This window comes from Ambystoma mexicanum, chromosome 9 (assembly GCF_040938575.1).
Source record: "Ambystoma mexicanum isolate Mex_15411 chromosome 9, UKY_AmexF1_1, whole genome shotgun sequence".
Classification (NCBI taxonomy): domain Eukaryota; kingdom Metazoa; phylum Chordata; class Amphibia; order Caudata; family Ambystomatidae; genus Ambystoma; species Ambystoma mexicanum.
The window spans coordinates 1390580633-1390596619 of NC_090931.1; the positions used below are offsets into that span (position 1 = coordinate 1390580633).

At 44.7% G+C, this 15987-nt stretch overlaps 1 protein-coding gene across 1 annotated transcript in view; it reads right to left on the minus strand.

Moving 5' to 3' along the window:
* The window catches only part of ERCC3 (ERCC excision repair 3, TFIIH core complex helicase subunit), a 1003216-nt gene that overhangs the window by 468516 nt on the left and 518713 nt on the right, over positions 1–15987 (minus strand). The window contains exon 9 of the mRNA XM_069616794.1: positions 3929–4113. Within this exon, the coding sequence (XP_069472895.1) occupies positions 3929–4113 (185 nt within the window). The remainder of the gene's footprint in view (positions 1–3928; positions 4114–15987) is intronic.

The following is a 15987-nucleotide window of genomic DNA, read 5'->3' on the forward strand; positions in this document are numbered from 1 at the left end:
ATGCGCTGCCTCCTATTTCTGCTACTTGCTCTGCTGAGGTTGCAGGTCCTGTGAAGTGCCTTTTGGAAACACCCTTTCCCTTCGGCTTCCCAATCTGAAGCAATGGTTTTGCCCACCTCTGCGCCAAAAGAGCACAGGTTATTTCTCACCGTCTGTCATGCTCCTCCGCACCCCACCCCCTCAAGGACCCTCAACTACTATTGCAAAGTAGGTCCTTGGATGTGGAAATTCCATCTATCCCTCTTTCCTTCATGGATTTAATATTGGTGTTTGATCATGCTGATCTCACTAAATTGTGAGCAACGCAGCTAGTGACCAGCATCCTTTATACGTAACTTGCATTTGCAATGGAACTATATACAGATTCCTCGTGGCACGTAACATTTGGTCCCTAGGGGAATTAAACCCCACATTGAAGGCTTTTCAGGGTATCCGATGAAGTTGTGCTGGTTCCTCTCCCATTTAATATGTACTTCAAATCCCTTGCCTCCGATATCCCACGAGTAGGGAATCGTAGGCTACTCCGCCTACCTTACGCTGACTGGGCAGAACATTGCCATCCCCACAGATTCCCGTCGACGGGTACACTGAACATATGTAACACAAAGGACTTGATTAAACCTATGCTGTAACAGACCAATGCTATTTCATTCAAATGATTTTGTACGGAGATTCAACGTGTATATGTGATGTCTTATCAATATGAGGTGTCATTTTATGCACTGGATATGGTTTATGGCTTATGCTTCACAATCCAAAGTAAACAAGACTTGATTTGAACTGACACATCCAATGACTTTGCTGCCCCTCCTCCTCTGTGCCACAGAAGAGGAACATTCCCAGAAGGTGGCACTAAGCATGTTTATTTAATGCTGTGTAAAGTGATGAGTCTAAGAACCTGGAAGCACTTTTGTAAATTATTCTGAGGGGGCCCTTCAAATATGGCTACTCTCCTTCGTAGGTGAAGGAGAGGCGAGTTCCAAAATGGAAGAAAAAAGTTGATTTGTGTATAAACGCGTGTCTTCTTTGTTCATGTCACAGAAAAATTCTCTATTACAATCCCCTTTCCCATCCATGGCACTGCTCGGTTATGCACTCAGCCTTTCTCGGATCTCCTGTGTTTGACATAGCCATAGACACCTTTTCAGAAGGAGTATATGCACAATGCCTTCATCAGTTCTTCAGATGTAATAATGGATTCCTCTGACCCGTTTTGATGTTGAAAGAGTCCCAGTTAAAGCAAGAAGCTTGGATTCAGTCAGTCGGGAGCTAGGTGCAGCTGCTACACTGTCAGTGTGATGGTGGACAAATCTAATTGACAGTCATTTTTAAACTGGAAATAGAAATAAAACAGGAGGAACACAAAATCAACAGCAGCAGATAGTGAGTTGCCTGCTTAAAAATGGTCTCATAGGAATTATAAGTGTACAATACCCACAAAGTCTTTTATAACAAGTTCAGGAGATTCCGAATCAATACGGAAGAAACCAAGCTGGCATGGGCAGAGGGACTATGAGCAATCATAAAAACTAGGAGTTTTAAGAGCTCGCCCCAGACATCTGAGTTTACCCTGCAGAGCACAGCTTCAAACCCAGCCACCCAAAGCCTAAACTGTTGGTTGGCATTTATCTGCAACCTATATTCCACAAACTGGGGACATTTTACTTTATATAGCACGTCTCATTTTTCCTTGGTAGTATCATGGACAGATCTGTCTTTTCCTTTAAATTTGACCAGATGTTACGAATCCAGGACACCGTACACGTTTCTGGGTTTCACGGCCTCGGGTGCGAGTATTCCTTTGCATGGGACCCGGCATCTAGTGACCCCGTTCCTTCGTCGCTGTCAGTTGCTGTGGAGACACTGCTGCGAAGACGCTTCATTCCCGAAAGCGGGTTGCTATGGTTTCACGCCATCACGTGATCATATTAGCGGCTCGGGGCCGCAGACTCCGCCCTCTGCATTCGAATAAAATAGCCACTATCCTGACGAGCGCTGCTTCTGATTGCATTTAGCTCAGTATTATGAATCTGCATTTCTGGTGTCTACTTCAAACCTCCTGACCCTGCTTGCCTCTTGGATTCTGTTTTGCCTGTTGACTTGTGTTAAGTTTAAGGATCATATATAATAAGTGCAGGGAGTCTAAATAACTTGGGTTCAAACGTTTACTAGGTTGACACAGAAGGTAAGTACACAAGTTATATTCAAGTCAAGTATATAACAGGGAGAGACATCCACCGGCCCCCTCATCATCTAAGCTCAGGCCCCAACTGACTTTGTGGAACACACAGACACAGTTATCCATAACATTCCACACTAACATTCCATCAGGGGCTCATACATACATAACAGGGAAAGACCAGAGTGAGTAAAACCCAACAACTTGGTACTTTCTGACTCGCCGTTGCCGAACCTTGCTAGCCTATTGGACTTCGTTGCACGCTGCTTCTGTATCTGCCTGACCACACCGTTATCAAACCTTGCCTGTCTTCTGTATTCCACTTGTCTGCCATACTATTACCGGACCGTATCTGTCATCTTGAACGCCTTTGCGGTTTGTGTTGGACTGAACCGCATTGTTGTCCAATCGTATGCTGCCTCGCGCTTGCCTCTCCTCCTTTGTTTAGTGCCAACCCTCCACTGCTGAACAGATCTGCCTTGTGGATCGTATCACAAACCATTCTACAACTGAACTCCTTTCACGGTCTCCCGATCTTACCTTCCTCATGAACAAACACTGAACGCGCTTGGGACCATCCTGCTTCAAAGACATTGTGCATGTACAGGACGCCTTGCTGCCATTCTTCCGTGCAGCATCCCGAATCTAGAAGCGTCCCTCATGCCGCCCAGGATTAGTTTCCTAACTAACCCTTCCTGTTTATTATTTTCTCCTCATCATTGCTGCTTCTTCTTATGGATTCTTCCGGCTACCGTCATCCTGCGCAAGACATCAATATCCCCTGGTCCATTGGTAAGAGTTCGTGCTAGACTCCTTTGTATGGTGTTTTCCTAGTATATATAGTTATATACTCATTTACTATTAGGTGCCAGGATAAAGATATTGTCACCTACCTGTCTTCTGAAAGAACAATAAGAGCTGAATCAGGTTATTAATTAATACGAAGAGTATTGAATTGATCCTCTCTGTGCCTCGCAGTAACCTTGTGCCTTTCCTTTTGCAGCCTGGTGTCGTGGCAGTATGTTCTACCCGCTCTTTCGTTTGATCTACCCCTCTGTCTGTTTTACTTACACAGCGAAGGGCGCATCAAGAGAAAGAGTTGCGTCAAGTGAGGAGGCCTGGGTTAAGGAATAACCCAGGCTCTTCTAGCGATTGGACTAACCAGGAGTCCGGCACTCACCCTGAATCCATCCGAGTTTCCCAGATGGTGAGTGACACTATTGTTCAAGATTCTTCCAGTTCAAGTGTCGAAGACATAGTCCCAAAGTTAATCAGAAGGCGATAACTTTCATTGCGAGAGGCAAACATCCAGTACTACCCAACACCCATAAATTACTGATTGAGGTCTGCATGTCTAATAATTATGAGTAACGGGTCTATGTAAAGCAACAATTGCCTTAACATTTTATCACATGAAAAATTAGGGATTACAGTCAACTGTAAAGCTTCAAGGCGGACACAGAATGATGGAACCGTAACAGATCAGACCAGTTGAGTGATGACATAAAAATGAAATAGGAGCCCCTTTGTGTTGTTTAAACTCGACAAATGGATTTTATTTCACATATCTTCAGGCCTGGCTATTCCATGCAATGTGTAAAATGAAGCACACCTACTTAACCAAATGCACAGAGCTATTTTTAACCTTTGAAATGGACCTGCTTATGATCACAAAACCCCCTCTTTCAAAAAACATGCAAACCTTCGGGGGACCCGAAGACAGCAGCACACCACAGACGCAGGACTCACCTCCGCACACTGCACCTTGGCAATGTAGCCATTGTTCTGAAGCTCCATCCAGTTGGCTTCATAGAGCTTTGGACCAATCAGGAAATTTAAATCCACAATCTTGTCATCTTCTCGGACAAGGGTGGCAGTCAGCCCAAGTTTACAGTGCGCCTGAACAATGGTCAGCACTCGTCTGAACATCTTAGCTGAAAAAAGGGTCCACAACAAAACATTAATTTCTTTAAGCAATTCGTGGTGGAATTATGTTAGCGAGTTAACATTTTGCTTCAGAGATCTGTAGTTAGTCTGCAGCACAAAGGTTTGAATCCACAACTCAGCCCTTTACCTTCCTGAAGTCAATAAATGGAGTGTCAATTTTGACACTTATTACATCGCTTAAAACCAGGAGGAATCTGGTAAGACATTATATATTTCCTCCCGACCACCCCCAAGGAAGAAACTTTAGTTACATTGCAGTTAAGGGGACTAAACAATGCAACAAAACCCTTGAAATTGAAGACATTGGGAAACTCAGGAGCAGTTTAACTTAGCGCTTTCCCTCGATATCCGCCATACTGCCATATCCCCCATAACGCCATTTTCTATGGCATTGTAAATTCCCTTATATATGTGCGCTTGGACTTTGCAATGCGAACGCATAGAGTTAAGTCGCTCCAGAGTTTTCCAATACACTGAATTTCAAGGATTTTGCTGCGTTAAGTTTAGACACCTTAACTGCACTTTAACTAAACGTTTTTCCTTGAATTTCAAGGGTTTTGTTATACCATAGTTTTGTAGGTGCCACTGGCCATGGCCTACGGCCGTGCCCGCTTTATATTTTCTGCCACCAATTGCCAAGGCCTTTGGCTGTGCCCACTGTTATATATTTTAAATAAGTAACATCGTGCCCACTGTATATTCTTTTGCACCACTGGCCATAGCCAGTGTTGTATATTTTAAATTAATAACGGGCCACTAGCCATGGCATTCGGCTGTGTCCACTGTACAAATCTGAAGATCTCGGATGGATAACTCAACACACAAAGAGATTCCTACTGAAGAGTCATCCTAGCATACCCAATTTCTACATACTTCCCAACATACACAAGCATCCTACGTCACCACCGGGGAGACCGATTGTAGCTGGCATGGACAGTGTACTATATCCTGTAAGTAAATACATAGATTTCTTTTTGCTAACTATTGTACAAAAAACCAGCACATTTATCAAGGATACGTCACATTTTCTATAACATCTCAACACCACCAGATACATCGAAGACTCAATTATGTTCACCATAGATGTCAAGAGCCTCTACACTTCCATTCTGCACGATCTAGGTATGGAAGCAACGGAATAGATACTTCTCAATGAAGGAGAAATCGGAGCTCCGAAGGAATTCATTTTGGTTCTGCTACAATTCATCTCTGAGGAACTCTTACTTTCAATATAAAACAACTTTTACTTAGAACTAGCTGGTAAATCTATGGGGGCAACAATGGCCCCAACCTATGCTAACTGCTTCATGCATAAATTTGAAAAAGAACATATCCTAGAGCACGGAGTATGGCGCAACTATATAGCCTTGTGGGTACACAACACCTTGTGCCACCATCTAGCCACCCAAGCCAACTTCTCCCCGAAAGCCTGTCAATGGATCACCTCCTTCCTCCAAGAAAGGGCCATGAACGTCTTCTCGGAGTCTGCATCCGCCACCCCGAACCTCCTCACCTGCGGTGTTCCCCAGGGGTCCTGTATAGCACCTACGCTCTACAACCTTTTCACAAGGCCCCTGGTCAGCATCTTGGATTCCCTTGGCATATCCTACACCAATTACACGGATGACACACAGATACTCATCCCACTCTCGGGCGACTACCAAGCAGACACTAACACCCTCACCACTATCTACTCCACCATCCAATCCTGGATGGCAGAAAACTGGCTCTGCCTCAGTAGTGAAAAAGACTGATTGAATCACACCTAGCCTTCAGTAAGGCTATTAAAACTAGACTCTTTGTCTAAACAGAATATCTATCACGAGTTGGTTTGAACAATTCCCTGCATATTTGTTGCTACCGTGTAACCATGAGCCCTTGGGCACACGCCTGTAAATCTAGTCTGCTTATCTGTAACAGCACCTCGATGCCTTATGGGCTGCAAGCGTGCTTATAAACAAATGAGAAGGGAATTGCCAAAATGGGAGAAAGGTTTTTGGCCCAAGCCTACAAGACAGAGGAGATCAAAGCTGCCACAGAACGCCTGATGAATTCACAATGACTCCTTGCTACTCCACTCCACCCACACACAATTTGGTTAACAGGGGTTTGAGGAGGTGTTGCAGGGGGAATGCCTAACTGTGGTGCCATTTTCTACCCACAGGTAATCTTGCTTTCATTCAGTTGTGCATTGTGTATCCTGTGCTAGAAGGTTAAACTAAGTGTAGTCTGTCATTTTTCTGTGTAATCATCACCACAATGGTGATTGATGCCCTATATTGAATGCGTTTGATTTTTATTTATAATAAAAAATTTATGAATATTCTATTACTACACACCGGCATGGTTCATGGTCCATTACGACACGGGGTGTACATTAAAGGGGGTGTGAGACGGGTTGGCAGCCTTCTCAAAGCTGAATCCAAATTCATAAATTTAAAAGGGTTTTGATTGTGCGCTGCATCCCTGGCCAGTATAAAGAGTCCTGGTCTGGAGTGTGACGCCTCTTTAAAATCCTTAACAGCTACAGTGAGGTCGGGCATTTTAAACTGCTAAAAGCCTGGTAGTTTTGTACAATGTACAGTGGCCATGGCCAGTGCCGCTGAAAAGTATACAGTGGGCATGGCCGAAGGCCATGGCTAGTAGCCAAATATTAATGTAAAATATACAACAGTGGGCATAGCCGAAGGCCATGGCCAGTGGCACAGAACAATATACAGTGGGCACAGCCGAATGCCATGGTTAGTGGCCCGTTTTTATTTAAAATCTACAACATAGGCCATGGCCAATGGTGCAGAAAAATATACAATGGGTATGGCCAAGGGTTGAAAATCCAACCTACCAACCCTGAATGGGAGCCAAAAATCGTATTGAGCTCCTTAGAAAAATGAGCAAAACGGCACTTGGAATTACTAAAGAGTTGTTTTACATGTGCGGTTGAATGAATAAGGCAAGAATGTGTGTGGCTGTATCAAAGCATCAAGAAACTCACAAGCTACAAGGCAATGTACTAAACGATGGCCAAACAGTGAAGAAAATCGACTATGGAAGGAAACACAGGGCAGCAAGAATGAAACGTGGGCAAATTTCAATTGCTTCGTTTCACGGGTTTAAAATAGCAAAACAGCTTGGGAAATGAGCTAAACAGACAAAATCGGAATTCGGTTTCAATGTTAAGGTCCAAAGGCACATCGCAGGTATGATATGAAAGTGAAAGGGTGACTGTTGATGGGTTACAGTATAGGATTCTTAAAGGGAATGGAAAATCAGGTTTTTAGAATGGGAAACACTTTCATAGGCAAATAGGTTTTGTTAGAAAAAGGATTTATTGTATTGCAACTCTATTTTTAATGGCTAAATTGTTAAAGAAGGACACAGTACGCGAGGAGGTTACTTGCAAGATCAACCTATCCACGCCGCGTTCAGCTCTATATGGGAATTAATACAATTATTCAAAATAGTACTAAGGACTTACACCAGGACTGAAATGGTTTGGAAAGAATTGCGCTAACATGTGGAAATTAACACAGATTTTCCTAAAGACAAGATACACATAGGATTCTGACGATTTTAAGTATTTACTAGTGTATTTATAGGATTTCTTTGGGTTTGCACATGATATCAGGTAAAGCAATGGATGCAGATTTTGGCACTGGGGAAGGGAAATACTTATAACAAGCACTTGAATGGAATAGTTTGGACAGACAGCCGGGCCTCGGGACAAAGATCTGGTCACTTGGGCAACAGCTGGGCTCTCCTCTAAGGATACAGCAGGGCAACCAGAGTCTGGACTCAGTGGATAGCAGGGTGCATCAGCTGGGCAAAGCAGGATAATAGGATAATCCCAAAAGGTTTCAGCAGCCTTCTCCCTTTTTCCCCGAATAATTGGGATTTTTGTAGGGTTTCATTCTGGATTAGAGGTTCAGCCTGGGTAAGAGGTTCTTCCTGGATCTGCTATCAGCTACCCCTGACCTGGCACTGGAATCTGGAATCTTGCAGGGTGAATGTGGAATGTCTGGATCTCTGGATGTTGATTTATGAATGCTGAATTTTCTTGAATCTTGGATTTTTTAATGTCCCGACAACCACTAAGCTTCCTCCTTATAAAGGTTGGATGACAGAGGATTTTTACGATATGGGCAGAACTAAGCTAGATCTACCTCTAAGAAACGGATAGGTCAGCCTGTGGATGTCGCCGCCTCCCTGTCAACAGATTGGGCTGAAGGAGGTGACTCAATTTTAGTGTGTGTGTTTTTTACAATGTGCTTTGTTCTATCAAAGTTACTTTTACCAAAATCAGTTATGGAGCAAAACACTAATATCTACAAATATCATCATCAGGAAAATTAGATAGGAAGATCCCATATTTCACAAGGGACATTTCGGTCCAAATGCCAAGTTTGTGTGATACTGTTAAGTCATTCTGGCAACCTTTAACCATTTCCATGGAAAGCATCTCACCTAAAATTCTACAATTGTCTACATATATACATATTATTACTGGGTATATTTTCATTAAGTTGCAAAACTGTACCAGGTACGCTTTCCCCAAAGATGACAATTTCCTGGCGTTTGCGTCCACCACATGTCAGAAGAACCTACAATGTCTTATTTTAATGGCACAAAAATGACATTTAAACGGTCATTTAACATTACGGTTTCTTTAGGTTACTGAAATAAATACTTAGATATCAAAAAGTCCTTTAAACCAATGAATGGCATATGTCACTGGAGGGAGGTCCTTAAGATTTCCACAGTCATCCTACCCCACTGTGTCAGCTCTGGAAAGCAGGGCTACCATAGCAACCTTTCATTCTGGCAGATGCAGCTGAAGAGAGGTGTCACCAGGAATTCACACTTGCCCGTGACAAGGCCATCTCCCCTGATCCATTGTTCCTGGCTGGAGAAATACCAGGAAGTCTGACGAGGTCGTAACATCCCACACCTTGGCCCCTTTCATGTGCCCAAGGGGCAGGCTCACTTGGAGAAGGTAATTTTGTTCCTATGGAAGGCAGGGCCCTTTGAAGCTAGTGCCTGCCAAACCTGTTCTGCCGGTATCAAAGTAATTTTCTTTTTCCTTTCTTTAAACAGCAACCAAGTATTTTTGGGGGATCATGTCGTGTGCATTTTAGAGCAAACCCCCATCTTCCATCACATTTCTGTGCAAGCACAGGGCATCATTTTAACATTTCACGTTCAAAAAGCATTTTCCTTCTTGGCAAAAGCAACATTTTACACGTGGGTTAATTTTTCTTGGATGTCACTTTACAAATGCGGTTTTTACTTGCATCTTTATTCTGAACATTTCCATAGCCCTAGTCAATTTCTACTATGCAGGAATCTGTTCAACAAGGGTTCTATGAAACTGACATAAGCAACGAGAGAGCTAGCTTCTTGTGAAGAGTTTGCCTGTGTTATTTTATTGCAAAAGTAAAACGTTTGCCGTACGGCCAGGAGTGAATTTCTCCGCTATTTCCCAGATTTTACTTGACACATGATGCCTTTCAGGGAGGACTGCCCTCCTTTGCTGGTGTATAACCTGAAGATAGATGGGCATGAATGTGTCTTAGCAGCAACCAAACTGTCTAATGTTGAAGAGATGGAAATAGCCCCAGTACAAAGCCATTTTAACAGCAGAACATTTTCTTTTGTCAGGACTGGCTGGGTTAGTAACAGGAAGAGTAACAAGATTAACATTGTGCCTTCAGAGCTGGCTGGGTTAGTTATGCTTTTAGAACTGCTGGGTTAGTAACAGGAAGAGTTTGTTCATAGAATTAACATTGTGCTTGCCCAAGTCAAGATGGAGCGAAAGAAACTCAATCTGATTGGTTAAAGGAACAATGATATGTTTGGTTTGCCTGATTGGTGGAGAGGACAATGGGTTTGATTCTTGGGAGGTGAGCAAGATTCTAAACTGCCTTTCATCCAGAGAAATTCAGTGGCTGGTTGTGTTTTAGTTAAGCTCCTTAAGTAAGGCCTTTTCAGAGCTCAGAAGATCTACTAAAGAAGTAAGAATTTCGTTTGCTGATCCATTTGAAACAAGAAGTCATCAGGTGGGATCGTTTCTTTAAAGATTTAAAATTGTCACAGTGAACTTTCATTTCTTTTAAAAGAACACTTAAAAGGTTAACCAAATTTCAAAGTCATTTGAGAAAAGAGACATTTACAGTTGAAGTTATTATTAAGGAAGACAAGTTTGAAGATATGCGTATGAGTTTAAATGAAATTAACTGCGTGTAATGCTCTTAAAGACTGTTAAATGTGTGCGCGAGCTCGCAAGTTGTTGTTTACGTGTTTTTTTGAAGACGTGCGGGTATTCAGAGCGATAGAGCGCGTGTCCAAAAGATTGCGCGAGTGAATTTTAGCGCGTGTCCATTTTAACGTAAATGACTTCTCATGAGAAAGCGCGTGTGGGTTTGCGATAGAGTGCGAGTCCATTTTGGTGAAGCGCGAGTGGTTTTAAGCGCGTGAACTGTTTTACGTGGAATCCATTTTGTCTCTCCGCGTGAGTTCGGGAGCGATAGAGCGCGAGTCCATTTTTAACCAGCGCGTGTTATTTTTATCGCGTGTACGTATTTTTTCACGCGCGTGTGTTTGCTAAGAATCGCGTGTGTATTTTAAACGCGAGCGCGTGTGTTTGCTAAGAATCGCGTGTGTATTTTAAACGCGAGGACAATTCTTCACGTCTTCTGGTTTTCACGTGTTTATCGCACACGCTATTTAAGGAAGAAACTATACGTTCTTATGTAAATAAAGAAAACCATTCACACGCATTAGGAAGCAATATTCCAGGAGTTGAAGAATGTTTATTTTCTTAATGTAATTTATGCAAATGGACTTCAATATTTCAGAGAAAGACTGCCACTATGAAAGCATTGAAAATTACATAAGGTTAAAGAAAACTCTGAAGCAAGAAGAAAGTTTAGTCCAGAAATGGTGTTTGCAAAAACCATCACTTTAGAATTCTAAAGAGACTAAGTGGTTTGAACTGTATGCACAACACAAGATATATTTACAAGATATCACACACAGATTTATAGCCTCTAAGTCTTTACTGAGGTTTAAGAGGTAATGAGTTTAGAGTTTTTTTTAGAATACTTTTAGAAAAGAGATTTTTCTTATTACATAAATAACCAGGTGTATTTGTTTACCACAGATACCAGAGCCTACCAGACGGTTGCAGGGCTGCAGTGTCTCCGTTGTTATTTTATCCAAATTCCCCTTTCCCTTTCTTGGGGTTTTCAGCTCAGCTTATAATTAAGGGTTGAGAGGTGAACTCCTAGTGAGGGTCTGTGGGGCCAGCATCAGCTCCTGTGGAATTCAGCCAAGCCGGACCCTGACACTTTTTCAGTGGGATGTTTTGAGCTGGCAGCATAGCAGTGCTGCCTTTGAATTCTTTTCTTTGGTGCACATGAAGAAAATACTTGCAGCCATTCTCTGGGTGTTCCATGTTCCATTTCGCCCCATATGTGCTTGACAGAGCCAGTGCAGCCATTATTTTTTAACTGCAAAGCACAGTTTTGATGCAAGGGAATAGTGCTCTGCAGAGCCAGAGCAGCCATTCTTCTTGTAACTGCTGAAAATGCAGTTTGGTGATATAGGGGAAGTTCTGCTGGGCCGGAAAATGTACCACACACTGTACAAATATGTATTTTTTTATACTATTATGTTTTAGATTTTCATGTATTGCAAGAAGGAAAACAAAGAAAGGAGTGTGTTTTCAAAGAGACAGTATGGTTCATAATAAGAATGCAAAATTCTAATTGCTAAAAAGCTAAGTAAAGTAATAAAATCATCAGTTTAGGTAAACTCGCCAAGATAAACCCCATTTGGAAATGAAAAATGGTAGTCTGAGGAGGCTTACGATAATCAAGTGATCTAAGGGAACACAATTTAAAAAACTGGTTCCCATGTTCTTTCAAAGATATAATTCATTTTACCTTTGTACACAGCCCCAACATTCGAGAGCTACAAAATGTCATTAACGGAGTCATCCATGGAGGACATAGTGAGTTCACATATTCGCAATAGAATTTTTATTGGCACCATCATGTTCCAGTGATTCAATGCTCTTTAGTGTTGTTACTCTTCTAGGCAGCTGCTTTCATAACATAGGATAATGGTCAGAGGCACAGGGATGTACGATACAGAGGTCAGGTGAATCATAGATGGTAGCCTCTGCAAAAGGGAAGACTTTGCACAAAACAAATGGAGCAAGGGAGCATGGTCGGTTACCACATTTCCAACATACGCAAATGGCCATCAGACACCAGTATGCATTTGCATCAGGATCCAACAGACTTAATTATTGCACTTGATCAATGAAGCCATAACCCCCTCTCCCCAGACCAACACAGTTCCACATCGCCATGGTGGTCCTTCCATGCATCGGAGCAGACCGTTGCATTCAAATAATGAGACATTTTCCATGTGATTGGAAAAGGAGAATATGCAGCACACAGAATATTTGTGGCTTGTCATTATTATGATTGCAATTGGGTCAAACTCCCTCAAGGATGCAGAGACAGGTGTGGAAGATATTACTAGACATTTTCTGGAGCACAGAATTTTGCCCCTGTCGGTTGTCTAGCTGTGTTGCCAGAGGTAAATAAGTCATAGAAAAGCATTCAACGGCTAAAGACCAGTTTACAATAAGACATTGGAGACCAAGTCACAAAAGATCAATGCTATCATATGCCTTAACCTGATTCCTTCTGGGGAGGGATGCTTGATTGAAATGTAAGAGGCGGACCAGTTTGGGCTTACCGAAATCTACCCCGATTGAATGAATATGTTGTAAAGAACAAGTTACTTTCTTACCTGGTAACGTTCTTTCGATGGGATGGTCCGACGATGTATTCCATATCTATGACATGTAATCACCACAGCTGTGCTGCTTCGGAAACTTTTTTCCGCGTCTGCGTCGATGACGTCGATGCGCCGTCGTCGAGGACCTCCTCCGACGTCATAAGTAGGACGCACGACGCCCGTAGCCTCAGTTGTAGTTTTTTCCCCCAGAACGTGTGACATCAGTCAACTGCCAGTCAGACACAAAGCCTTGCGGAACGTAAGCTGCAATCGCAAAAGAAATTCTGCAGCGGGGAAGGCAGGGCGGGAGCGATATGGAATACGTCGTCGGACCATCCCATCGAAAGAACGTTACCAGGTAAGAAAGTAACTTGTTCTTCGAGGGGATTGGGTCCTCCGACGTATTCCATATCTATGACAGACTCCCAAAGCAGTACCAGAGCAAGGAGGAGGGAAAGAATTTAGAATCAAAATTTAGAATAGCCAATCAAATAGCAGAGCAAAGGACCGCCTTGCCAAAGGCCAGGTCCTGCCCTCGGATGGAATCGAGGGAATAGTGACGTACAAATGTATGTACTGAAGCCCAGGTGGCTGCATCACAGATGTTGCGAATAGGAACACCCCTTTGCAGGGCAGTAGATGCAGCCACACCCCTGGTAGAATGGGCCCGCAAGCCAGCCGGTGGGTCCTTACCCGCCAAGCGGTAACACTCCGAGATGGCTAAAATAATCCAGCGAGACAAAGTCTGTTTCATCACAGCTTGTCCCAAACGCTTTCCAGCGTAACCAATAAAGAGTTGATCGTCCACTCTGACCCGGCACATGCGTGAAACCTAAAAGCTTAAAGCTCTCCTAGGATCAAGCCTATGGAGCCTCTCCTCTTCCTTACCAGGATGCGGAGGAGGATAGAATGCCGGAAGAACAACCTTCTGGGCCAAATGAAATTTCGACACTACCTTCGGAAGAAAAGAAGGACGAACTCGAAGGACAACCCTGTCCTTGTGAAATACAGTGAAGGGTGGCTTAACTGAAAGTGCCTGTAACTCACTCACTCACTCTGCGAGCGGAAGTAACCGCAACTAAAAACACAGTTTTCAGAGTTAACAGCCTCAAAGGGCAAGAATGTAAAGGCTCAAACGGAGCACCCATAAGAAACTTAAGAACAAGGTTTAAATCCCAACCGGGCACCAGGAAAGGTGACGGAGGGAACACATTAGTGAGCCCTTTCAGAAACTGCGAAATTAAAGGGATTTTAAAGTAAGAACACTCTTCAGACGAGCGCTTAAAGATGGACAGCGCCGCCAGGTAACCTTTAACGGTACCCACTTGCAAGCCCCTGTGGGCCAAAGAAAGTAAAAAGGACAGAACCATGGGGATGTCGCATGCAAAAGGATCCACATTCTGAACTCTGCACCAGTCGCAGAACTTACGCCAACGGCAACGGTACAGAGACATTGTTGCCGGCCTACGGGCCGAAAGCAACACCTCCATCACGTCTTCAGGGACGTCCCAATCCTTATACCTCAACCTTTCAGAAGCCAAGCGTGAAGGTTGAGGTATCTGACCTCTGGATGGAGAACCAGACCCCCTCCCGTGAGAGCAGATCGTCTCGGTAGGGAAGACAACATGGAGGGCAGATGGACAAGTCGAGAAGGTCCGGGTACCACGTCCTCCGAGCCCACGCCGGAGCAATGAGGATCATCCGGGAACCGAACTTCCGTAACCTCTGCAGCACTTGCGGGATGACGGGGACTGGAGGAAACGCGTACAGCAGCGGGAATGACCACTCCACCACGAACGCGTCTCCTAAGGCTCCTTTTGGAGGAAATTCCCGCGAGCAAAACCTTTCGCACTTCCGGTTGACACTGGAGGCGAAGAGATCCACTTGAGGGGTCCCCCAAAGGGCGAAGATCACCAGGAGAATCTCCTGAGCCAACTCCCACTCGTGAGAGATCGCGCTCTGCCTGCTCAGAGCGTCCGCCGTCACGTTTTCGTCTCCGGCCAGATGAACTGCTGAGATCGAAACTTCCTGCTGGATGGCCCAGAACTCGAGCTGCATCGCCTCCCTGCACAGAGGAAGTGACCCTGCCCCCCCCTTTTTGTTGAGGTAGTGCATGGCCACTGTGTTGTCCGTCAGGATCAGGACATTCTTTCCTCGCACAGTCGGCAGAAAAGCCTTCAGGGCTAGCCTGACGGCCCTCAGCTCCAACAGATTGATATGGAGTCTGGACTCCGACGGAGACCAACGACCGCTGACTGTCCGCCCGTTGGCATGAGCTCCCCATCCCGTGAGGGATGCATCCGTCACGATCGTCACCTCCGGCCAGGGAAGCCAAAATGGAGCCCCCTTCATCAAGTTGCCTTCGACGGCCCACCACAGAAGGTCCCGGGCGACCGAGGGCGGCAACTGAACCGGGTCCGACATCCTGCCGGAGGACTGCGACCATTGCGTCTTGAGTGCCCACTGCAAAGATCTCATCCGCAGGCGAGCCTCTGGCACCAGAAGAATGCAGGATGCCATGAGGCCGAGCAACCTCAAGAATTCGAACGCTGGGAGCGTCTGGGTATGCCGAAACTGGTGCACCATCTGCTGAATGTGAAGAGCCCTCACCTGGGGAGGAAAACACTGCCCCAGGGAAGTGTCGAGCACTGCTCCGATGTACTGGAGGCGCTGTGTTGGCGTCAAATGGGACTTCTTTAAATTGAGGGAGAAGCCCAGCCTGTGAAGGGAGTGGCAGGTGACGGATAGATGATCCAGGACTTGCTCGGGAGAGCTCCCCCTGATCAACCAATCGTCCAGGTAGGGGTAGACGTGAATCCCCCTTGCCTGAGATGCGCTGCCACCACCACCATGAGCTTGGTGAAAACCCTCGGGGCGGAGGTCAATCCGAACGGCAGGACCCGAAACTGAAAGTGCGAGTCGCCAACCGCGAACCTCAGGTACTTCTTGTGCTTGGGATGGATCGGCACATGGAAGTAAGCATCCTTGAGGTCGAGTGACACCAACCAGTCCTGAAGCTGAAGGGCCTGGAGGACTTGAGAGAGAGTAACCAT